Source organism: Lates calcarifer, linkage group LG10 (assembly GCF_001640805.2).
Source record: "Lates calcarifer isolate ASB-BC8 linkage group LG10, TLL_Latcal_v3, whole genome shotgun sequence".
NCBI classification, from domain to species: domain Eukaryota; kingdom Metazoa; phylum Chordata; class Actinopteri; family Centropomidae; genus Lates; species Lates calcarifer.
In genome coordinates this window covers 24,598,950-24,624,088 of record NC_066842.1, presented here as the reverse complement: position 1 = coordinate 24,624,088, position 25,139 = coordinate 24,598,950, and the positions used below count along the sequence as shown (strand labels likewise).

Genomic DNA, 25,139 nt, shown 5'->3' with positions numbered 1-25,139 from the left:
ATTTGGTATCCTTTAGTACAGGTGTACCTAATAAAGTGGTTACTGAGTACATCACCAATTCCAATTGTTTCCGTGGTTGAAGATTTGTGTTACACTGTCTAGAGTTCACTGAGCTATTTCAAGGCCACATTAACAACCAAGATTCCCCAGCTGGTCGCTATCTCAAAGCATCATTCCTGAGTGCCACATCTGCTCAGGAGGCTGATTCCCTCCTGCTCTGAGAGGATGTTTATTCCAACCCTCCATCTCATGTACAGGACAGGGTAGGAGTAAATTTCTGTGTTCACAGTTAACCTTAATACAATGGATCTAATTTCCTGACAAAACTTAACAAACAAACTATATGTGTCTTACAAATGTTATATGATTCAGTAACGAACACACTGAGGTTTGCAAATACAAAACACCTTTAACAAACTAATGCAGTTTACAAATGCAAAATGTACCCGGACTGCTCTGCTCAGTCCCCTGGCACAATTAAACTGACTCTTAGCGCCACCTTCTGTTGTGGAGGGAGAATTACTCAGGCCGTTCAGAAAATCCTAAGCACAACTATAATGGAAAGATTGTGACAAAAGTCACACAATTTCTTTGTCTTTATAGGACATATTTTTGTGCTTTTAAGAAATGCTGTATTTGAATCATTATGTATTAGAAACATGTTGTGTATTTGTTTGATAGGTACCATTAGTTTGTTGATGGTGTTCTGTGATTGCAAACAATCAAATACACAAAAAAGGAATTAGCTCCATACTCTACAATTAAACATTAAATACTGAATTCTCTTTGATTGAAAACATTTCATTAATTCATTTTTTTCAGTATTTTTTAACCATTTTATAAATTCTTTATAGTGATATACAACCAGTCATTAATGTTTATCAAAGCACCCAAGACATTTGTTAACCTGTCTAGTCACATCGAAACTGACCAGTCATCAGAAGGCCAGTGTTTTCCTTGTTTCCCCAAGTCATGAGACTAACTGTTACCTCTGGAAGACATATCGAGAAGGTGACCCATCTCCAGGCTGTGTTCGTGTTGTAATATTTTGATGTCATACATGTCTTGACATCCCACCACAAATTTTCAATCCTATGCAGAATACCAAGGACTTGGTAACATGACACAATGTTGGTTTGTTATGATTTTACACACAATACACCTCTTCTTAGCATGGTAAAAACTATATGACCTTTGTACACTTTTTTGATCCATTTGGAAAGTTGGCCCTGCTGTTGGTTTCTCTGACAGCAGTTTAGCAGGCGTGTCAATGCCAAAGGCTCTTGCCGGTTGTAGTAATGACTAAAAGGAAAAAGGTATACAAAAAGTCTTAACTTGTTGTGAACTTGGCTTGCACAATAAAAGAGTTACAGGTGATGCATATTCACAAAAACTCACTCAAAAACATGTGGCAAGTGAAAGAACAAAAAGCACTGAGACAAAATCAACAGGAGAACTGTTCTTTAAAAGAAGACAACCAGTGTTCAGAAAGTGAAGGATCCTGAACACTTTCTGCAGCCACTATGTCTTAATCCTTTCAAATTTACCACAAGCACTTGAATGGAAGCTGTTGAAATTATTTTATTATTTAAAAAGGAGAGCGTTTCACTCTTCCATGCATTATCTTGGTACATGTGTAAATAAATTAAACTGGTTTCACAGTCTAGCTGCAGTTAGCAAATTCTTGAGCCCATAAAAAGTCCATACAGACAATCTGCACAATTTTAATCATGATTAGAGAAAGCTTTATGTAGCAATGTTCCAGATCATCTTTGAACTACTTATTGCAGGATTTCATTTTGGAGCATTCTGGAGCATATTCTCCACAAATGAGGAATTTCCACATACTGCATACATAGCTTTCATCATATGGGAGAATGAGACTGGGACTTTTACTCACTATTTAACACCCACTCCCTGGCCTTCAAAAGAAAAAAAAACCCATCATGCTCTGGTGATCTGATCTAGTGACTACTGTGTATTGAACAAGGTGAGTAAAACTGCTTAGCTCATTCTGTCTTAACATATACCATCCACCCATGATCTATACCACTTATTTTTGGAGGGTCATGGGGGGGCTGGAGCCTATCCCAGCCGACATTGGGCGAGAGGCAGGGTACAACCTGGACAAATTGCCAGTCCATCACAGGGCCAACATATATAAACAAACAACCATTCAAACTTACATTTACACCTACAGGTAATTTAGAGTCACCAATTAACCTAAGTGGCATGTCTTTAGATGGCAAGAAGAAGCCAGAGTCCCCAGAGAGAAACCTCCACCCGGCAAACCTTCTTGCTGTGAGCTGAGAGTGATAACTACTGTGCCACTGCACCAACTGTAACATACCAAAAAGAAGCTAACTGAAGTGTGGGAATAACAGATTTTACACATTTTAAAGTGAGCACATTCAAATATACAGAATCATGCTTTCCAAATGTTGTGTAATACACTTATCACAGTCAGTCACCAGTGGAAATGAGGAGATCATTGACAAGTTTGTCTGTTGTCACCTCTGTTATCTAGACATCTAGATTTTTACAAAAATAGTTTTTTGTGGGAAATTGTTTTATCCAAATAAAATATTTGTCAAAACAAACATGTAAATGTGCCATTAAGGGGCCTCTTTTCTACACTGTATACATGATGATAATCACTGTGAAGTGAAGTGAAGTTTCTAGGGAAGTCATCATTCCTGGCCCAAGATGCATAAAGGATTGCACAATTACTGTAGTGTCTTCTTTAGGAACTCAACCAGGAGGTGATGAGGGAAACCAAAATCCATCTGAATCACCACAAAGCCCTGCAGCATGGAGGGAGGAAAGACAGATTCATTGTGACTATAGGAATACAACAGGGGGAACATTACAAAAAGAGATAAGTCAAAGAGAACACTCACGTCCTGAGGAAGCACTTCAGGGTTAAAGATGTCAAATAAGTTGGTTCCTTGTTTGTCCAACAGTCTGGTTAGCTCAATCTCAAGAACTAGAAAACACATCATAAATGAACCACATTAAATACACATTAGTTTTACTTCTTTTTTTCACAGCAAGAATTGAATGAAACAGAATGCAACAAATGCAACACGCAGCCATTTAAAGTTCCACTTATAGCAGTGTCATGCTAGTTACACAACATCTGAACTGAACATCTGCAAAAACAACACAATTTTACCACTGAAATAAGTAATAAATAAGACATTTCCCTGTCTCTTACCAGACAACACCTTGGGAATACCTATCTTCTCCACAGCCTCTCTTATGAACCCCAGTTGCTCCTCATCTACCAGCTAGAAATAGAGAGAGGGGTGAATGAGCAAGTCTAATCAAACACTGTTCATGTGTGTTTTCACTATCATCATCATCATGCATGTTAATGCTAAATTCTGACCCTAGCACCTGCGTGCCTCAGCAGAAACCCAGATTCATTAAACCACACTAGGTTTTTCCTGTCTTCAGCTGCCTGTGTGCACTGCAGCCTCAGGTTTCTGTTCTTGGCTGACAGGAGTGGAAACCCCACGTGATCTTGTGCATTTGCTGCTGTCAAGGCTTGATAAGTTGTGTATTCTGAGATGTCTTCTGTTCACCACAATTGTAAAGTGTGGTTATCTGGGTTACCATGACGCCGACATTTCTGCAATCACGCCACAGTCAGAGTCTAAGATGACATTTTCCCCCGTTCTGATGTTTGATGTGGACATTAACTGAAGCTCCTGACCTGTATCTCCATGACTGTACGCACTGCACTGCTGCTGACTGGATAATTGTATGAATAAGTGGGTGCACAGGTGTTCCTAAGTTTCTGGCCTAAGGGGATGAGTTACAGCTCCTGTTATGTGCAACTCTGTAAGTGATTATGTGGAAAGCAGTGATGATGTTGTCATCATCAGTGGCGACCACTGAGCATCTGTCTTCATCTTGGGGAAGAGGAATTGTCTGAGGGCGCCAAATCAGGTGAATAGGGTGGACATTGGAAGAGTTCAAATCCATGTTAGGCAGATGACTGCAAGAGTCTGAATGATTAATTATGTCAATATAATATTTAAATATTTACTTTTTAATGAATTTGGAAATTTTTTCAAAATTCTGTTTTCATTTTGTCATTATGGGGTATTGATTGTAGACCGATGAGGGGAAAAATGAATTTAAACAATTTTAGCAAGGCTGCAACATAACAAAATATGAAAAAGTGAGGGGGTCTGAATACTGTTACTCACAGTAACTACAGGATTTTCCACAACAAGAACATTATCAGTAAGATCAAATGAAAAAAAAAAAACTGTCTTACCGGTTGATTTTGTAAGAGCAGCTTAGCTTGCAATACGAAGATCCTAGAGAGGAAAAAGGATCACCATCACATCACACCAAACACATGGACTAAGAATTGCACCAAATATAGGAAACCTCACATTCAGTGATGCTCTACAGTGCAGAGTTTTTAAACTGCTCAACCACTGAAAAGAACAGTAGAGACAGAGACAGGGTCATTCATTCATTTTGTGCTATGCAGCAGGCTGCTGTCCAACTGTTCAAGTGTCATTATGCTTCAGGTGAACTGCTCATTGAACAGTCGAACAGCATCTAAAATCCTCTCTCCACCTACCTTTCCTATGTTGGAACTGGGAGGGCTGCGTCTGACAATATTTGTAATTTTTCAAAGCACTTCACAAAGAGACTGACCCCGGAGTGCAGAGAGTAGCAGCTGGTCATGTATGTGTCCTTTGCTGTGTCTGGAAATGTGTGTTTCTTTACTCAAGTCTGTCTTGCAAAAGAAATCTTGATCTCAATAAAACAACCTGATTACATGAAGTTTAGATATAAGTGTACATCCAAATCAACACTAAATGTCTTTTGTGGAAATAGTATTATCCACAAATGCAAACAGTTTTTTTTTTTTTTTTTTCATATGTCCATTTGAACATTTTGCCCCTCCATGTTACTGCGGGGTCACCCCACCATCAAGTATGGACTCAAAAAAAAAAAAAAAAAAAAAAAAAATCATACACAAGTAGCAGCTGGATCTCTGCAGAGAGATCAAAGCTCAGAAAGTCTTGTAAAAATCAACAGGAAAGGTCTTACTCTGATGGGTTACCCTTCAGGGAGAGTTTCTTGTCAGCATAGGAAGCTGTAACATCCATGACCACATCCTACAAATAAAAAACCAACAAACACTGTACAGTATGATATAGACACTGTAGTCACATGTATTTTCTTTTTTTTTAACCAACTCACCAACAATCAATCACCTCACCAGCTGGATCATGGGGTAAAGCTGGTGATGGTAAGTTTGAAGCAGACTACTTAACATCTACCTTTCAAAGCAGAAAGTTTTTACACTGGTTTTCAGTACAGGGTCTGCTTCTCTGCTGTAGGATTTAAAAACAGAGCTGAGGAATGTGTGTATGTGTAACTGGGACCTCGTATATTCTGTCTCAGTCTCAGTTCAGAAATATAATACCAAGGATTGTCCTGCAGATGTTCCAATTTCAACAGAATGAAATGCTTTTGAACAGGAAAATTGTCTCCCCCATTACTAGATACAGCACACTTATCACTGAGTCACTGAGTGACAAAACTTATCACACTTATCACTGAGTGACAAAATTACCATTTGAAACAAGAGTGTTGGTGTGCCTTGACTTCCACAGTTGAGCTGCCCGGAGGCCTGCGCCCACACAGTGGTACCCCAGGTGGAAGTGTTCAGGAAGGGAACAGATGAACTCCAAACTCTCAGCTCTGGAGAACCTGATTCCAACAGACACTGAACACACACACACACACACACACACACACACACACACAGGATAATATGTCTCACCTGACAAAGGTGTATATGTTTGTATTTGTGTGCATGTCCAAAGAAAAGGAAATTTTCATTATTACCTCTCTAATAAATTCAGGCGTGGCACTGGAGAGACTCGTCTTGAAAAGTTCCTGAAATCACATTCATCAAATAATGTAAGGCCCTACAAGAGGTTAAACAGCAACAATTTAACTTTAAACATATGAGACCATCTCCCACTTTTCTGGAACGAAGGTGATGTACTTACAGTCAGCTCTGCTCCAGAGATGTTCAGTTGGAAGTGGCCATCTTGGTGAGCAGCAGCAATCATGGGGTTAAAGACCTGGTCTGGGGTTAAAACATAAGGTATTGCCAAACCAATATTTCATGTACAAATACCCCTTACTACACTAATTCTCAGGGAATGCTAACGTAGCTGCTGTTTTTTGGTTAACATGCTGGAGTAGAGTGAAGTTACTTTTTTCTTAGTGATTTTATATTCTAGGTTTAATGGGTGTTATAATGTGCAGAAATTCAAAGACAGACAAAAATATCTGCATTTGTATAATCTTCTGAAACATCATGGTGGATAGTGAAAAATCAAGTTTTTACATATTTTTACTACACTAATTCTCATGGAATGCTAACCCCAATGTTGCTGTCTAAACAATATTATTAACTACATCAATCAAAGTTCTTACTTTCTAAATGTATCTGCATGTCAACTACAGTATGGGTAAAGACTGTGGTTATACACCATGGATAATGCAACAAAGACACAAATTAGAGTTATTGAAAGATTATACTAATAGTTAATATCAGCACAAACATTAGGTAAATCTGTTACATGACACATAACCTCAGTGCACTACACATCCATCCACCATCTTGGCCTTTCCACCTCATTACAGAAATAATACACTACTTCCTGCACTGGCACAGGGCATAAATCATGAAGTGCAGAATTGTCCACTATGGATGTAATTTCTAGGATACCAAACTGGAGTTTATTTATTTTAATTAAAGATGATTCTAGTCTAGAGAAGTTTAATGACTAACATGAATCTTTTTTTCATTGTTATAAATATCTCACTCAGAATTTAAGTCCTAAAACCAACAAGACTGTTGTAACCTGCCACATCATAACATTCTTCCTTTAATTGACTTTTCATTCATTTCCAAAGTACTTGCACCTCCAAATTTCAAAAGAAAATACAATTGCTGACCTGACACCCAAAAATAGAGCATTTTGTTTTCAGTCAGCTGACGGGGGTGGAAAACAGAGTCACTGATGACAGCAGAGGTATTGTTGTATTTGGTCACCCCCTGGAAGATTTATAAGAAAAAAAGTCAAGGGATGAATTAAAAGACGTTTTTGTTTGTTTTTTACATACACACACCAAAGATGAGGTCATAACTTTCAATGTTAAAATTCTATTTTTATTTTATTTTTTATTGGATATGATGTACAGTATTACAGCCTAGTCTCACATGAACAAAGTGTGATGTCAATTTCTGTATTCAACCCTTAAATGCTTCATTTTATTCAATTAATCATTCACACTTTAATAATATTTTAGTGTCAAAGTATCAAAACTAATAAAAAACATTCTTTTGTTTTGTTTTGTTTTCTCTTAAAGGTGTCTACATATATAAAAAGTGTATGTGAGAGTGTAACTTCTCTTTTTCTCTCTATGTTGGATGCAAGTGATTCCAGTTTGACCTAATGATGACACTGTTGTCTCACTGTTACTATGAATAAATAAAGACACAATAGCTTATCATAATAGCTTATCATAGTCATAGTGATATGATGGTGCAACACCTGGGTGTCTATAGCACAGAGCAGTATTTCCTCTGATATTGATGACAGCAGCCTGGATATTAAGGTAAGGCTACTGAATGGTGTTAAATTAAAAGCAGAACTTGAAAATGACGAAGCCAGCTCAGACGACATGCTCTCTTAATGAGACAATGGTAAGGATTGATCCAAAAGCAGTCCCAAGAGATGTTAGGACTGATGAGGATCATAGAGTTGCCACAACTGAAGATCTCACAAGCACACTATCTCCTGGAATGGTGCAAGTTACTCACTTAGAAACAGAAGACAATATGACTGTATTTACCTTGTGGTATGATTCTATGTAGTTAGCAGTAATGACAGGGGCTGCAGTTACACCAATATCCACAGTGATGTCTCCATCACTGAGGAACTCCTCTGGAAACACACACACACACATACATACAAATATCTTCACAACGATAATTTTAAACCAAATTCAAACTTTTCAGAGACATTCCAGATAAATTTTGAATACGTTAAAAGATGTGACCAGGCTCTCTCAACACACACACACTCACACACACACACACACACACACACACACACATGCACTCACCTGCTGTGTCTTGTATGAAGTCAGCCAATATATTTGCCACTTTGTTGATCTCCTTGCAAATCTGCAGGTGAGAACAGACAGCCGTTAGTCTCGACTAAAACTCCATGACCACGCTGTGTGTCTGTTGTGATATAGTGTAACATTTACTCTTCCCACCAAACCAAAAGTGATGAGTCAAAGGTTAGATCTGCCTCTCTTTCCCTCACCTGCCCCTTGATGACCAGTTTGACAGTGAAGGTAATGAAGTCAGTGAAGAGCTTCTTCAGCCAGTTTGGTCTGACCAACAACAGCAAACACACATTAAGAAGGTCAGACACTGTGGTTTTATGTAATGCAGGTGCGTCTTTTCTGCTGCTCCATCAGGGTTCAGTTCCACAACTTACTCTCTGTCTCCCTGAAGATGCAGATGGAGCTTGTGAAAGTTCAGGTAACAGTCTGATGTGTCTGCTGCTACCTTCTCCTCACCGCAGTCTGACAAAGAACAAATGGGAGAAAATAGAAGGTGAGATGAAAGATTTAAGAACTCCAGCAGTTGCAATGCATGGTTGTCCATGCTGGACACAAAATCATATAAAAAGCATTTGTATATATGGCTTTTCAGAGACTTTTGCAACTGCTTTACAAGTACAAAAGCAACAAATATGGAGTCAGCTCTTATTTCTCATCCTTTTGAACTTCAGTGAGCTCTATGTATGTCTTTGCCAGTGTTTATCAGGAAATGATGTTATGTAATATAAACTACAGGAACATGTCAGCAAAAATTAGATTAGTGACTAGCCACCCAGTTCAAGCATTGCTTTTTACTGCAGTTTCTATCAATGCTCAGTTTCTATGTACACATACAAAATAAGATACTTACAAAGTTTGGGGTTGATTCCAAGATCAATCTCAGACTCTATCTCAAAGTCAATTGAATGTGCAACGTTGACACTTGAGGAAAAAGAAAAAAACAAAAAACTAATTGCAAATATATACAAAGCAATTTACCATTGTCACCCACAGAAACTTAGTCAACAGGAAATCTATAGCAAGTGGTTTGGTGTTGCTTTCACTGTTAGACTGACATGTAATCTGTAACAAACACAATGAACACAACAGCAATAAGCTCCAAGCATTTTTAGCTCCAACTGAGACATTTGTAAAATACAACTGAAAATTGAAAAGTGAGACTATATACGTTTTTCTGAAGAGCAACTGAGTTTTGCAAAATCAAGTTAACTTCTAAAACATAATGTAACAGTAGTCCAATCATAGAGGAGTCATAAAGTTAGCAAGCTGCTGAATAATGTCAGTTATTTATTATTTATTTAACATTAGGTCATATCAACCAACATAGGCTGAGTGTAACAGCAAAACACCTAAATGAAGTGAACTGAGTACATGTTTTGTTCATTAGGTATGAATTCAACTTTTCATTTGGGGGACAGAGACTTTGTTACTGTGTTAGTTGTTTCAAATATTACATAGTCTCACCTTGTGTTTTGAATGGTTCCTACTGAGGAAACACCATAGCCTTGATAAACACTTTTTCATGGATCACTGTTGTATGGTATGAAACTTTCATGAGGGACCATCTGTCAAAATTAATTAATATAACTGCTATATATTACAAGCCACTACCCCACATTCTCCCACACTTTATTTGGTTCTACGTAAAAAGTCCTATTTCTGTGATTATTTTGTGGTCACACACACTCAGACTCACAGCCAGCTGCCATATCCATACTGGATGGTCCCTTTGAAGACTGCAGACACATTGCTTATTTCCATGGCGATGCCTTCACCAGCACGCAGCTCAAACACACTTCGACCAATCGACAGATTGTGAATTTCCAAACTGCATGGGTCAATGGAGAAACAGTTCATGATTCAATGTTTTGTGTCCATCTGTGCATGCGTGTATACATGTGTATGTGTCCACTCACTTGTCCAGGCCATATACGACTCTGCCTATAAAGAGCAGGGATTTCTCTCTTTTCACACTTGGGTATCTTGCATGCTGGAATGCTGCCTCAATCACTTTGGTGGTTTTCTCATTCACTGCAAAAAATGCAGAAACAAATACATGTCAACAGACACTTAAACACAGGTACTTGACATTCAAGTTGGGAAAAACAACCTCAAGCAACTGGGTATTCACTGACACTTCCATTATCCAAGTAAAAAAGTTTGTTAAGAAAACAAGGTAATCCACTGGAATTTAAAACTCTTTTTTTTTTTTTAAAAAAAAAGCACTTTGTATTTGAAATAATAAAAAGTGAAGAGCCTCAGCTTTAATTTGAGTAGGTTTATGTGAATATACAGAAAAAAATATGTGGAAGATATAATCCTTCCACATATACACATACCAAAGTGTAGGGGTTGAAAAGTGACTGGACAGATACACATGAAGTCAAACAAAAAATCCAAGAGTCAATAGCTGCCTGAAGTCTTTGACCCATACAAATCCCAGATCATCTTCTTCACTGGTAATGCTCCTCCAGGCTTTCTCTGCAGTCACCTTCAGCTCTTGCTGGTTGTGAGATCCCTCTGTCTTAAGTCTGGTCTTCAGCAAGTGTGCTCAATTGGATTGAGATCAGGTGATCTTCATCCTGAAGAGTTCTTTGGTTGCTTTGGCCAGATTTGGTTCCTTTTGGGATTGTTGACCTGCTGGATGATGCTGTTGCCCAAGTAGTTTTGATACATTTTGCTGAATGTGAGCACACAGAATACTCCTGTGTACCTGCATTTATCATGTTGCCTCAGTCAGCTGAGAAATCAACAACAAATACTTGTGTGCCAGATCCACTGGCAACTCTGCAACTCTCAGTCAACTCTTATGCATTAACTAACATTAATTTGACACAAAGCTGCCCAAGAGACATTTCATATCCAGGTGTTCAATTACTTTTTAACACTTTTAACACTATATATATATTACACACAGTTATTTCAACAATGATGTAAAGCTTAAACTGAGGCTGCAACTTGGCACTTTAATGTAGTGTCCATGGAGCCCGAAGAACAAAAAAATGCATGACTACAGGTTTTGACAGAGGAAGAAGACACTGTTTTAGGGACAAGCATTAGCAAATGTGGGAAATGTGGTTTTGATTTTGAGAGTCAGTGGCACAACCGTTACCACTGCTGTGAAATCCATATGTGTATGAAATCCTTTTCACATCAATTTTGGCAGATTATTAAGGATGAATTGTCAAACTGATTAAGTAGATGAATGAATGTAGTCCTCAGATATAAATACCAAAACTGAGTCAAAATCTCACTCACACACAACTGCAGCAGGGTAGGTGAGCCGGCAGACAGCTCCGGTGAATCTGTAGGCTGAAACGGAATCCTGCAGGCAGCCATGGGATGCCTCAAACACGGATAGGAACACCAGCAAGAGCAGCAGCAGAGGGAAACCATCACGAGTCATTGTACACCTGGATATTTCATCTCTCTAGGACTGAGGTTGAGGTTTTCAACCCTGTGGACTGTTTGCAGTTCACTGAGTCAATCTGTAAATGTAAATTTCCCTCTGATGCAAATGACTCACTACACAGTAGAGTGCTGTTACACAAGTTTGATCAGTTGACTTCTGACTTTTCTGGAGCAGTATCTTATCTGATCTTCCTCCAGTTCCAGGCTTTAAAATTACTTTTTTGTGGTCTCTTTAGGACTCAAATTCTTGTGAGCTTTGTCTGTTCTTGATGAGAGAACCCTATAGTCTACAAACCTTGTTTTTTTTCTCTGTTGGGGAGTGCTCTATGTATAACAACTATTTAGTGAGATACTCTGTCCTCCATCCAATCAAAAACAGACAACTTGTGCGACACTTGATGAAATGACAAACATTTGTCTCTCCCACAAGGTCCCCATTAAGTAAACTGGTCAAAGTACAAGCTTTTCTATCACGTGAGCACTAAAAAATCTCTGGCAAGTACACAAACCTTTAACTTTTCAGATACTGAGTACAGACCCTTTTTCAAAGAAGGCTTTAGAAATGCAGAGTGAAATCTTAACTTGAGCGCTCTTTTCCAGAAATAAGAAAACCTCAACTGACATTTGTAACTAGGCTAGTAAGTAAAAATCCAGCCTTGGAACAGAGCCTTTAACAGTATGTTGCATACTTACTTCATATATAAGGACAGAGGGATTTGAACATTCAGTGTGTATGTTTTGAGAGGCCTTTATTGAAAAAGAGTGAGTCCATCATAGATGTATGAGGAGGAACTGGATTCATTCATTCCTGTGAAAGTTGCTCACTGGGTGCTTGTTTGCCAAGTTTCTGCAGGCTTCCTCATCCTCATAGAGCATGTGCACTACAGTCCTTGTCAAGTCAAGCCAGTTGAGATCACGGACATCCAAGACTTCTGTTGTCCAAGCCAGGTGTCTTCTGAGAAATTATTTAGTCATCACTAATTTAAAAAAAGTTATTGAAAAGGACATGAATGAAACAAAGTTACAATGACACAAATTCCCACAATAGCCTCAACATGATGTCATGTCTTTGTCATTGTATAGGAGATGCGCTGTCACTTTTTGTCAAACCTTTTTCAACATGCCTACATGAAGCTGGTTGTGTACCATTACTGAATGAAGACATCTAAAACTTTATAACATTAAACATTTGGGAAAACCCACTGTACTATTAAGTTTGTATTTCACTGGGAAAGTAGAAGTTAGAACTGACCATATGCTACTTTTAGTGCAACACCAGCTGAATTATCAGCAGCATCTGCACACTCAGTTTCCTGCTTTGTACACTTTTGACCAAATAAGTACACAGAACAAACACCAAATAAAGTTGTGTGTTTACAGAAACCTGGAGCACCTAATATTACCATACCTTGGTAATGAATGTATTGCCCACAGCAGTAAGCTAACATTATATTATATAACACCAAGGACAAAGGGTATCACATTAATGGAAGCGTATTGCTGCCACACCCAAAAAAGGAAAATGGTTCGCTAACACATTATCTTATTTTTTATAACAAGATATTTTCACATTATCATGAGATACAAACTTATCACATTATAACAATATAACATTTATATTATTATAGTTATATTGACAAGTTTCATTTGAACAGCAGAACAACAAAAGAAGCATACAGCTGTATCATTTTCCCCTATAGTGATGCCATGTCCACTGTAAGAACCAACCTGACTTGAAGGACTGGGTAAAGTTTTCGTGCGTTACAAATTCCTTTGGCTGGAGAGGCTCTTCACCAATGGACTCAGCACCACTGGGAATTTAGCCGTTAGCTGCAACTTTCTCTTAAGTAGAAAAATAAAGAATTTCAAGGTCGCATTGAGAGTTTATTAAAGAATGTGTTTTTCCTTAATAAGGGATATGAGGAGCCAGCTGCATGCAAACTGACTAATTTATTTGAATGCAAAAAATGCACTAAGTTTTCAATTATTGCTCCTTCAAACTGAGTTTATTTGATAGCTGTGTAATTATTTATAGAATGGACAGTGCTATCCATAATCAATGGTTGACAGTCCTCAGAACATTGAGCCCAGCATCATGATCACATGATTTTTTTCAATACACAACACTGGTTCAGCAGAGTGATCACATCATTATTTTTGTTGGGAAAAAAGGGCCTACTTAAGCTAAATTTTGTAATACTTTTTAGTTACACTTGGCATAATAAATACATTTTACAGTTTGCACTGTCATGGAAAAGTGTGGTAGTAATACTACCCACCACTACTGGTCACCAATATCCATGATCCTTGCTTGCATTTACACATCAGGTAAACAGAAAATACATAGAATATTAGAAAATGAAACCAAATAACATAAAAAATAACAAAGGGTGGATTGCAACCATTTAATGAACAACCATGTTTTATTGACTGCTCACATTCAAAAAGATTTTTATTGATATGTTTACTAACTTTTTTGCCCTGCAATTACAGCCTCCTGCCACTACGGGGTGCTGCAGCCCCCTGAGGGTCCCGTATAGTCAATGTGTGAGATTGAGGACGCCGTTAACAACTGTTGTGGAACCACTGTGGAATAACTGTAAGTAAAGATAGTTCTTTCAATGGAAAGTAGCTAAAGCCTGCTTGAAATGATGATATGTTTGGTAATACACTTGTTTCTCCCATACCCCTTGTGCTCACATATACACTATTTTAAACAGCCGGCTAAGTTGGGAACACTGTAAACGCCTCCCTGATGTGTAGACTGCACCAGTTCATTTTGAAAGAGCAACAGTTAGTGGAGAAATTGCAACACTCATCCAGCTGACCAACGGTGTAACTTCTTCATCAGCTAACATTTCATTAATGTATCATTTGCGTTTTTATCTAAGGCTGGCCAAAAACAACAAAAGTCACAACTTCTTTTCCCCCTAACCTCACCACGAAATACAAATACTCTGGGTATAAGTATGCAACAAAAGTGGCCAAGAGATTCAGAAGAGGACTCCTCAGCCTTTTAATACCCTCATACACATTGTGGTTGGCTGCAAGATTTAGGCAACAGAGCAGGAGGAAGAACTAGAGCCTAGCGAGCAACACAAATTGACACATTTTGTCAGTTACACCCACATGCCCTGGGGAAATGTAACAGTATGTGTGGAAAGGAAATTCAGCCAACTTTTGGTTAGAATAGTCACGGTTCTTTTAACAGACTGCACATAAACCTGCCTGAAGTGCTTAGGCTACTCAAACTGTATCATCACATGACATCATTTAAAGCTACTCAGATATTGTTATATTAACAATGTTTCAGGTCAGTTTAATGTGAAAAGAGTTGCTGGTAGAGACAGTCTTCAGCTCCCATCAGCTCTACAGATTTCTTTTGCTGCTCACAGTTTTGGTTTCCATAATCGTAAACCTGTCTTGTCATCCAGTAGCAGGCAGCTGTTTTCAGCCCAGAAGTCAATCATAAACCCACTACTTACAACACAGACAAAGTTAGTGACTAGCTGGTAAACATGGTTGAAAATTAAGCAGCTAAAAACACAGCTATTCCTCTTTGGAGATGGAGACATAAACAAATGTGTAAGGAAAGTGAAAAGTGATCCTTTGATCATGTGGACACCAACACAACTCCAAATGAATGAAAATGTTGCTCATTTTGGCCATATCTTTAGGTGATTATATAGATTATTATTATAAGGTAGTAGTATTATTATTATTAATATAAGGTGATTATATAGTGTGGGTAGAGAAAACACAGACTGAGGAGTCCTGCATGACCATGTGGATGTACTCTAAGTAGCAAACTTTGTATTTGTATTGAGGCCTGTGCACCTATTGAGTGTACTCGAGGTCATTATATTAGCACGTGACCTATAGTAATATGACCCCTCGAAAGTTCCTGCATTTAAACATGGAGGTCAACAAACTCTAGTTGTACTCTTTGTACTGTAATCTGTAAAGATGCTGTTGTAATAAACCACATCTGGAACAAATCAACACAAAAAGGAGCCATTGAAGTTAAGAACATTTATTGCATCCGTTATTGCAAGACATTGCACACAATTCATTCTGCAGGATCCGTCAATGAAGTTTGCACTGAAATTCTCACAAAAGAAAATCTTCAAGTCTTAACATTAAAATTTCCACTCATACATGGTGACTAATGTCACAAACTACTATCATTTCCCAAAGGGAATCAGAGTGCTAACTTTACAGCAGAGGCTAATGCAGCACATAAAATGAAATAATTACAGGAAAAAAGGGAAGGGACTTCACCTGCTTACTTAAAGATGTACTATATCCCCTTCATGGTGATATTGTTAATTTAGTTCAAAGTAATTTGGAATGTTAACTGAATGAAAACCCATGACGACAAAATAATTAAAGGTGGCAAAGTGAGTACAAAGAGGAAACCATGGAGAAGCCCCACAAGCCATCTGAGAACTAAATTTCCCTTGATTCCACAGATATTCTACAGATTACAGCAGCACTCATCTTACCTTTAACCATATTTGTTTTAGTGAGATTTTAGGCTTGACCTGAAATTTGAACTTAGTCCCATCTTGGAAAAAAACTCTGACCCTTTTAGGGCATTATATTTATAATCTTCATGTGAGGAATGATAAACCATAACCCCTCTATAAGTAAATAAGCTTGCATAAGATACATATTGTAAAGTGCTTTGTGTACACATATTTACAAGAGTGAATAAGTGATTTTTTTACTGTGCCAACATCAGTATTTATAGAATATGTACCCAATGATTTGAAATCTTAAACAATCTAACGCTCAATAATGTAAAAATCACCCCCAAACAGAACTTAAGAAAAAGTTATATGACAGGCACAATCTGTTTTAATTTAGTGAATTATGATACAAATGTTTTAAATTAACATTTTTTGCTCATGAGTTGGATTTTGTCTGTACAACCTCCTCACAGGAAGAATAATTTAGGAGAAATAATACAACAGAGTCAGATAAGAGGTTTACTTTTTACTCTCAGGTGCCACCTACTGTTCTATCCAGGTATCTAAAGCTCTCTTATAAGGCCTCGTAACAAAGGAAAAAAAACCTCTTAAGCTAAAAACCAGTAGACAGTAGATGTTGGGTCAGGTGGAAAACTATTATTGTTTTTGTTAATATTTACATGATGTCTGATGTCTCTAATGTATTGTGTCCTTTGCTTCCAGTCCACATTTTTGGCAAATTCAAGGGTTTGGCACTACTTTGTATTGCTGGTGTTTAATTTGCACCAATGTCACACAAGAGCACTACTTAGCACTACTGTCCAGGATTCTGTTGGGAGGTCCCTGTCATTGTTGATTTAGATACAATGCCCTTGTTCTTCTCTCCTCTTGAGTTGACAGTATTGTCCTTGTCCTTCCACTCATGTTTCAAACGTCATCTCCAGAGATTATTGTTCCCCACTGAAGAATAAACGGTCCCTTTTTTATATAGTCATCTGTTTCTGGTGGTCAGTTGTCTATACCCTGAGGAACCTCAGGTATGAGGGAGGAGAAGAAAGTTTTAAAGAAGACCCAGGCCGTCCACATGACTGACACCCTGTGAGGAGGAACTAAAACTGCGGTCATTGGTCCTTGTCCGTCAGATCCATCTGCTTCAGCAGATTCCTCCCGTTGTCTGTCAGCAAGTTCAACAGCCTGAAGAGACAGGACACAATATTGTCATAAAGATTTTGAAATGGTTTTTCAGCATGAAAACACAGATCAATCTACAGTAGGTCTACTGTAGTAGTGAACAAATTTTGTCATTCAACTCAGATTTGAGTGCTGAAGATCTGGGGGGTAAGGGGTGTGGGCTTAATGACAGGCACAAAGAGAGAGACACGGCCTATAAAAACTGGATGGATTTTTGATGGTCCACAGCTGCTCATTGGAATTTGTCCAGATTGGTAGAGTGAATATCAATAGTAAAAAATCTAATTTTATGTTAGCTAGGTAAATCTACCTTTCTCTCTTTTCTCTCTCTTTTCCCCTTATTCTAACAAGTCGTCGGATGACATTTTGTGAGTCGAATCAGGATCTACACAACAGATGCACCTAACTTTTTGTCAATTTTTTAGGGAGCAGCCTAAACCTAGAATAATATTTTGAATACATTAGATTTCACAGTGATATTCTGGTACATTTATAGGGAACATTCATGACTAAATGCAGGTTATAGGCCAGAGACAAAGAAGGCAGAGGCCTTAAACCCCTGAGATATGAAGATGAGGATACCCAAAGGAGAAATTAAAGTGGATAAGAGGTAATAATCTGGGAAACGGTTTCTTACTGGATTAGGGTTCGGGATCCTATTCTCATTCTGCTGGTTGTGCTGGACCTCAGGGGGCTGCAAGTGGTTGGGTCTTTGAACCTGCACCCTTCTAAAGGGAAACCAACCAGCAGTGTGCCTGTGGACAGGAAAAAAAGAAGAAATAGTTTATTGTGTGCTTTGGTAGCCTAATGGTTAAACACATACTACATAACTGTAATATCGTTGTACTTTAGTATAATGACAATAAAGGGCATTCTATTCTATTCTATATCCACAGTTAGACTCCCAGCTGGGGGACCTTTGTTATTTTGTCCGATCGAGCTCATTCACAACCTATCCTCACTTACTCACCCAGTCTTTCCTAACTTTCCCGCCCTAATGCCTATGCTTACACTACCTCAATTAAATGATTTTCTTTCCTGAGTGGACTGTGTGCCACGGTGGCACTCAAAACATCAAAGTTCAGTTGAGAGAATGCAACCCTTGACAGTGACAGGACACAATTCAATAGGCATGAACAATGGCATGAAGAAAGCACACACACCCACAACAGCCAAGTTTAATTTAGGCCTGTCATCAAGTTATTGACAGACTTAACATTAACATGAGGTGCATTTGACTTAACATGATGCTGCATGACACTAACTTGATGTCAGGCATGTGTCTGCCATTTAGAAGCAAATACCTAAGCTATTAGGTACCAGCTATTAGTTCTAATATGAAGCTCGGGTATAACAGGTTTCAAGGGTACAAATCCTGATGGCTTGGCTGTACACACACACAGTCATAAGCTATTTTATTGACCAAAAGACTAAAGTTAATTGCATTTACTAGGTGTGCTACCATGCTCCTTTTCCCAGTGATTTCCTGGTTAAATTTCAAAATAAAACACATAAATGGTGAACTGCTGTTTACAATAACACTCGGACAGGCTGTAGTGGACTTCAACTATCCCTCCTTCTAGACGCTAGCATTGCTTTAAATTATTAATGACGTTCACTGAGGGTTTCCCTTGCTTTCAAGAGAAGCACTGGATATCAACACAAGCAGCTGATCAGAGCCAGTTATCAAATCTAATGCAAACGAGCTATACTTACAGGTACATTAGGAGGAGGGTGCTCATCACCAGCAGAAAGCGACTCAGGTTGGAATTAAAGTACACGATCATGAGCAGAACGCAGAATCTTGCAGCAGAGTATAACCAGTCCAGCCAGTCACGTTCTATAGCTTCCTCATCCTCCATTACGGGCCCACCCTGCGCATTCATCCGCATGTTCTGGTTGGCCTCTCCCGGATTGATGAAAGGGCCATCCTGTGCTGGGTTCTGATTCACTGGCAGGTTGTCCATGTGGTTCTGATTGGCTAAGGGGGCTGTTACAGGTACTTGATGGGCAGGAACAGGAGGATACTGCCCAATGGCTGAAGTTGGTGCAGAGGGCACGGTGCCTGCTGCTGCCAAAGCTGTGTGGCTGTTGGTAGGAAATGAGATAAATGCCATTAGAAAGTAAGACAGTTACCCATGTCCATGTCAGAACATAATGAGACTGCACAGTGAGGGACTCACAGTCATGAAAAGTAGTATGAATTAAAAGGCATTAAAAGTGTATACATGTAAAAACTCACTATTGCATGTAATATTGTCTAGCATAGATATGCTGGAGCCACAGTAGCTGTTGAGGGCTGTACAGAGAGTAGGTGGGAAAGGTTGGTTGGGTCATCTGTGGTGCTCCAGGCCTGCAGTGGAAAGATTACAGAGAGACCATTAATGTATGTTCAACACTTATCTTCAACCTTGTTGAATTACAATATGAAGTGCAGACAAACTACAAAACTGTTTGAGCTGAGACATTACTTTAAGTGACAATCAAGGATGTGTTTCAATACTGACTGTTTAACATGTCTGCTTTCTCTTCCCCTATGCACTTGGTAATGTGCTACATGCACAGTGAGAGATCACCAATAATTGATAATTATAAAAAAATGCTTTCATCGGAAGCATACTGTGTATCATTTGATATCCTATCACAAGTAGAAGTATAAAAGTATCTGTTCAAAACAGAAGTAATCAGATCCTCAGATCTGGTGATTCCATGTTGCTGTCTAAAGTTTGTAATTTCTTTCAAGTGTCGAAAAAAATGTCCTCAACACAGTAACACCGCTTGGATAGATTTCTGGTTGTGTTACTGAAGCTACACGTTCTTCCTTTATGCCTTACATTGCAACAACAGACCATGCAGGAGTCCATGGTGGAGATGCTGGGGTCTGTGAGTGAGATGGAGCAGCTGAAGTCGAAGAGGTCCATCTCCTCTGCCTCAGATCTGGTGTGCTAGGAGTTTGGACTGTAGAGGACCTGCTGGGACTGGGTGAAGCAGAGGCTGCCATAGGCCTTGGGCTGGAAGGATGTGGCTGTTCTGTCTCCATCGTCTGAAAAGGTAAGAAATGGTTTAAAATTTGCGCAATACTACAACAAATTCACTGTTTGAAAGTGTTGTGAAACTAAAGGGAGTTATCTTTAGCTGTACTTTTGATCTCGAAACTGTAGCTGAGTTCTGAAGGATGACAGCTGTAGTGAAACATTTCCATTCCACGGTAGAGTGGTAATGCACCTGTGAGTCTTCAAACTAAACCTGCTGCCAGGAAGTTCTCTACTTTTCCCTGCTCTCTCTGTCTCTGTCTCTGTCTCTGTCTCTCTCACACACACAAAAAATTTCTTTAGATTTAAATTTTTAAAAATCACATTGTCCTACAAGATCAATTTGTTCATTGTCATTTGATGAAGAGCCAAAACCTGTTTATTTCTGACTGGAAATAATCTGTAGAATTTCTAAAACAAAAGCTCAAGTGACATTAAATGTTTACAGTTTACAGTTTACAGTAGATAGTGTGCTTACTAATCTATAAGTGAAATGGAGCAACAAGTATCATTCCATCATTATATACTGAACAAACAAGGTCTTATGACTCTAAAATATTTTAATTAATTCTAAATGAACTTCTGCTTTCTAAGGACCTACTAATAAAATGCACAGACATGAATAAAATAGTTAACAATTATTTTGACATTAAAACTGGTCTGGGGCAATTTTCAGAGGAAAGCGGCTCTAAATTATTATTAAAAAATGTCTAATCAAACCAAAACTTATTTTTCCATTAAACTGGGTGAGAAGGAAATAAGCAGCATGATTTCACTGTAAACTGGTATCTGAGGGAAAAGAATAAGACCTCCTAACTCTTCAGAGGGGGAAAGAACAGGACAAACATGAACAACTTTAAATCATGTGATTTCTCACCTTAGGTCTAGCTCCCAGTTGTCCTTGGGGTGGATTCCTAAAAGCACACACTAAATGCAGTGTTGGAATGCAGTCTCTCTAAAAAAAAAAAAAAAAAAAAGAGAGAGAGATAAATATCTGATTAGAAAACCTATATGGTAAAACACACTCATGAAACAGTCTCTACCAGCACTAAAAACAACAACACAAAGACTTTGTGGAACTAGTCCAGTGAAAGTGAACATGAGCCTGATATGGATAACAGCTCACAGGAAAAGAGGGGTAGTGTGTCAACAAATTACAGGTCAGGCTGACACCAGAATGTTTTTGGTAATTTATCTCAATCTGATTACAGCACAGTTCCATAAACTCCTCTTTATCTTTGTTTCCATCCACAAAATAGTGGAAAACAGAACAGAATCAGATCAAATGGTTTGGTTCTGGGTACTCATTCTGGTCCATACCAGTGGTGTGCAGATTGATACTGAAATATCAATAATTATGGCCTCAGTTGCTTCTGTTCTATGATTGATTTCATGTTAAAAGACTGACACTGAAACTTGGGGTTAAAGTATATTTTATCATCAGCAGGGACACAGTAAAAAAGTAACCATGCTATCACCCCACTCATGTCTAACCTGGTTGACAGGAACTGCTTCTCCTTCTGCCTGTCATGGTTCTATAGTGAACTATGGCTGTATAAATGCAAAAGCCACTGAACCATGTGTTGACACTGGTTGAACACAAATGCAGTCTCTGCAGCGTCTCGAGATAACTTCTGTTGTGAATTGGCGCTATATAAATAAAATTTGACTTGACTTGACTTGACAGTCATGTATGAAACTTTTTCAGTGTTCAGAATGATTGAGCAATGATGCTTTATGTAATATGTGTGGAAGAGAAGAAGAGTTCTGCTTAGGCGAAACAGATTTTGGTCACTGAGACTTTGGTAGTGGCAGGCATTATCCAGATACAGTGACTGTAATTTGGAATGTGTATAACCTACTTTTTTTCTGAACACATTAAGCTTTTGTGCAAAGTATCAGTATCATATTGGTATGGCTGATCCATTTCATGGACGTTGAATATTTTTCAGTGCTGAAGTCATCTCCAGCAATATGAATCTCTACTGGGATTCACACATGAAACATTATGCTGTACTGGTTTCATAAAGTACAACAACTTACAGCACAGAATCCTTGTGACCATTTTATGAGACAAAGGTCAACAATTTTATGACCAATATTACAGCAGCTTTAAGGCATATACACTCAACGGTCAGTTTATTAGGTACACCTATACCTAAAACTAATGCAGTCTAATACAACAGTCTGTAACACATCTCACTCTCACATAGTCTAGTATGGCTCAATTTTTATTTGTACTGATTTAAGGAGGTTTTCATTTAATTTATTATCATTTCAGAGGCTGCATTTTACTGTGTTACTGAACTGCATTGCATTTCATTATTCTAAGGGGTGTTTCCAATATTTAGTCTACACTGATTTATTAAGCTTTCTTTAGGTGTACCTAATAACTGAAATCATCTTGTTATGCTCAATGATTTCAGGTTTGGCAATTACGTTGAAACTTAACTGACATGAGATTGTAAGAAAATCTGTAAAATCTTTCCATCTGACAAACACATTCTCCCTAGGGCTAGGCAATATGGAACAAAAATCATACCTGAGTATTTCTAAGCTGAGAGATAATAAAAAAATATATCTTTGTATTTTCTACGAGGTAGACTAAATTCTCAGTTGCCACATGTGAGATGTCACAAGCACATTTCTTAAAACTTTGATTGTGATCAAAATAAAATGCAAAGACAGGGTTTCTTTTACTGTGTGAAAATACATGGCAGCAAAACATGAACGTGAAAAATTATATAAAATAAATACCTTATATTAAAGACTAATAGGTCTATCTTGAAGAATCATTTGTTTTCAACAATGATAAACTGAATAAAACAAAGTACAATTACAGGATTTCCTATCCTGCTTGACAAAACACACAGCTGTGAAAATAACTGTAAAAACGTCTGATCTTTTAAATCTGAACCATCTCCAAATAACTGAACCATTGTGTTTCTCTTTACAAACCAGTTCTTCAGTGTTTCCCACATGATGAGAATTAACTTATGGTGGTGGGTGGCTGATATGCATACAGTCTCTCTTAAGAGTTAACAACAATTAACAATTTAGAGATGTCCCCTAAATACCTCACATGCAAACTATCAGCAGACCCTACAATTTACCAATGTTCCCTGAATGCATCACATACAGGCTATCAGTTAACATTAGTGCACATACCTGTCTGAAGATATCTTTGATGTGGAGATGGTCAGGCAGCAGTTTACCAGCATGGATCAGTCTCTGGTCACTCACAGCCTGAAGAAAAAGTAAACAATTAGGTTCTGTAGAGTAGACTTTTTGGGATAAAGTAACAAAAATTGTTATCTATTATCTTTACAGCTGTTTGATTTGGGTGGCGTTTCTGGATGGGAAACAACCTTGAGGATTTTTTCACAGTGCCAGTGACAGCTGCACCACCCTAGCTTCTGAGTAGAAAATTCTGACTGAGGGAGGTTTTTGTGGAGGTTGGGATTACTAAAATATTTAAGTAAATGTACATTCTGTAATAAATTATTTACATTTATAACAAACTGATTTGAGATTTAAATGAATTGATAACATTTGCTCTCAAACTTTGTCATCACTGGCCTTCATCCACTAAGTGTCAGTCTCATTGACAAAAAACAACCTGACAGGGTCCTTCTTGTACATGAAGATAAAGTCAGAAAAAGATTAACTTTATATATAATGTTGAAATTTAAAACCTGTTTTGGGCAATTGTGTGTATTTATGTGTATGCAGGTTGATATACGTAAGTGCATACAAGCTGCCCGCTGTGGGACTAATCAAGGATTATTTCATATAATACAGATGTAGCATGTGTTTTTAAGAAATAAAACTTCTGTTTACTCATCTAAGAAGTGTACCTTTGTATGTGTATCCTCTCTTCTCTTTTCCTCTTGAAGCCATTGTTTGTTATTGTGAGTGGTACACACTTCATCATGATCATGATTATCATTATTCTTATCATCAATCATTACTAATTTCATTAGTACTTTAAAACGTGTCTTGTCGCTTGGACCAGGATAATTCACGGTCTACTGCGCGGCCCCACTTCGTCTCTAGTTTATAATGTAATCCAATACTTAAACAGACTATCCAAACTATTTTGATGCCAAAGACACACGATAGTTACGGACATGGCTGTGCACTGACTTTTCCCTACCCACTGAAGCCTCCCGAAAACCCCTCATACGTGTTCAGGTTTTGTGTAAGCTCTCACAGAGAAAGCCAGACAAAAACACGGAAATGGCTGACAGCTGTTAACTCTCAGCAGCCTCCTCCACTCCAGTTAGCTGGCTCATGTCATGACAGGCTAGAACACTGCAACTGCTTGTCACACTAGCTCACTAGTTCCGCTAATAGTAGCCAGCTAACTTGTCCGTTTTCATAATGACTCACCGGTTTTGTGGGGTACACATTCCACAAATGCGTTTTTAGGTCCTTTACACTCCAGTTCAGATGGATGCCTTCGATAATTTGGTCCTCCTGATCCCGGTTAGGCGTTTTTATGAGAAGAGTAATCGTCTTTTGTTGAGAATCTCCTACATCCATTTTTTACTTTCACTCGCCGTAGTCTCGCGCTAGTATGATTCTATTTATTTACTCTCAAAAACTACACTCGTCAAAATAAGAAGAGTCCTTGCGATGGAGACGAAGACGAAGAAAAGCGACGCAAATAATCTCGACTAAAGAGAACCTTGTAGGAGAATACACTCTATCTATGTGGAGCCCAGTTTACTCTAGATGTACCTAAGCCGTCATGCGGGACTTAAGCGAGGAGGAATGTTGTTTCCAAACACACTGTGGCCGCTCCTGATTGGTTAAGTCCGCTCGTGCTCAGACGTGGAGG

General features: G+C 38.3%; 2 protein-coding genes across 3 annotated transcripts; both read right to left on the bottom strand.

The window, feature by feature from the left end:
- Nucleotides 1-1,561: 1,561 nt before the first annotated feature.
- Nucleotides 1,562-11,904, bottom strand: cetp (cholesteryl ester transfer protein, plasma). Its single transcript, XM_018704172.2, has 17 exons — nt 11,449-11,904; nt 10,107-10,221; nt 9,887-10,018; nt 9,041-9,111; nt 8,565-8,652; nt 8,388-8,457; nt 8,182-8,242; nt 7,909-8,000; nt 7,009-7,108; nt 6,051-6,130; nt 5,884-5,934; nt 5,609-5,761; nt 5,080-5,147; nt 4,289-4,331; nt 3,218-3,290; nt 2,901-2,986; nt 1,562-2,804 (listed from the first exon to the last, which is right to left on the bottom strand). Exons 1-17 carry the CDS (start codon nt 11,594-11,596, stop codon nt 2,727-2,729), a joined length of 1,509 nt encoding a protein of 502 aa, XP_018559688.1. The 5' UTR covers nt 11,597-11,904; the 3' UTR covers nt 1,562-2,726.
- Nucleotides 11,905-15,618: 3,714 nt separating this feature from the next.
- herpud1 (homocysteine-inducible, endoplasmic reticulum stress-inducible, ubiquitin-like domain member 1) lies at nt 15,619-25,103 on the bottom strand. 2 transcript variants are annotated; one of them, XM_051073609.1, is made up of 8 exons: nt 24,689-25,103; nt 23,465-23,542; nt 21,174-21,251; nt 20,114-20,307; nt 19,507-19,617; nt 18,981-19,352; nt 17,902-18,019; nt 15,619-17,267 (listed from the first exon to the last, which is right to left on the bottom strand). In XM_051073609.1, the coding sequence occupies exons 1-8, from the start codon at nt 24,839-24,841 to the stop codon at nt 17,082-17,084; spliced, it is 1,290 nt and encodes a 429-aa protein (XP_050929566.1). In that variant the 5' UTR covers nt 24,842-25,103; the 3' UTR covers nt 15,619-17,081. The 2 variants fall into 2 exon arrangements, with proteins under 2 accessions (XP_050929566.1, XP_018559677.1); XM_018704161.2 differs by having other exon boundaries at nt 20,099-20,307; nt 24,689-25,100.
- Between the last annotated feature and the right edge of the window lie 36 nt (nt 25,104-25,139).

What these genes read in the sequence shown, in the direction of transcription:
- cetp (XM_018704172.2), bottom strand. Translation starts at nt 11,596, where the DNA reads ATGACTCGTGATGGTTTCCCTCTGCTGCTGCTCTTGCTGGTGTTCCTA. An exon ending in ACATAGAATCATACCACAAG is followed by an intron (nt 7,109 to 7,908) that starts GTAAATACAGTC and finishes TAAATCTTCCAG; the next exon opens with GGGGTGACCAAATACAACAA. An exon ending in TGCTCTTACAAAATCAACCG is followed by an intron (nt 3,291 to 4,288) that starts GTAAGACAGTTT and finishes CTCTATTTCTAG; the next exon opens with CTGGTAGATGAGGAGCAACT.
- herpud1 (XM_018704161.2), bottom strand. Translation starts at nt 24,841, where the DNA reads ATGGATGTAGGAGATTCTCAACAAAAGACGATTACTCTTCTCATAAAA. An exon ending in ATGTGTACCCCACAAAACCG is followed by an intron (nt 23,543 to 24,688) that starts GTGAGTCATTAT and finishes CTTTTTCTTCAG; the next exon opens with GCTGTGAGTGACCAGAGACT. An exon ending in GCATGGTCTGTTGTTGCAAT is followed by an intron (nt 19,618 to 20,098) that starts GTAAGGCATAAA and finishes TTTCCACTGCAG; the next exon opens with GCCTGGAGCACCACAGATGA.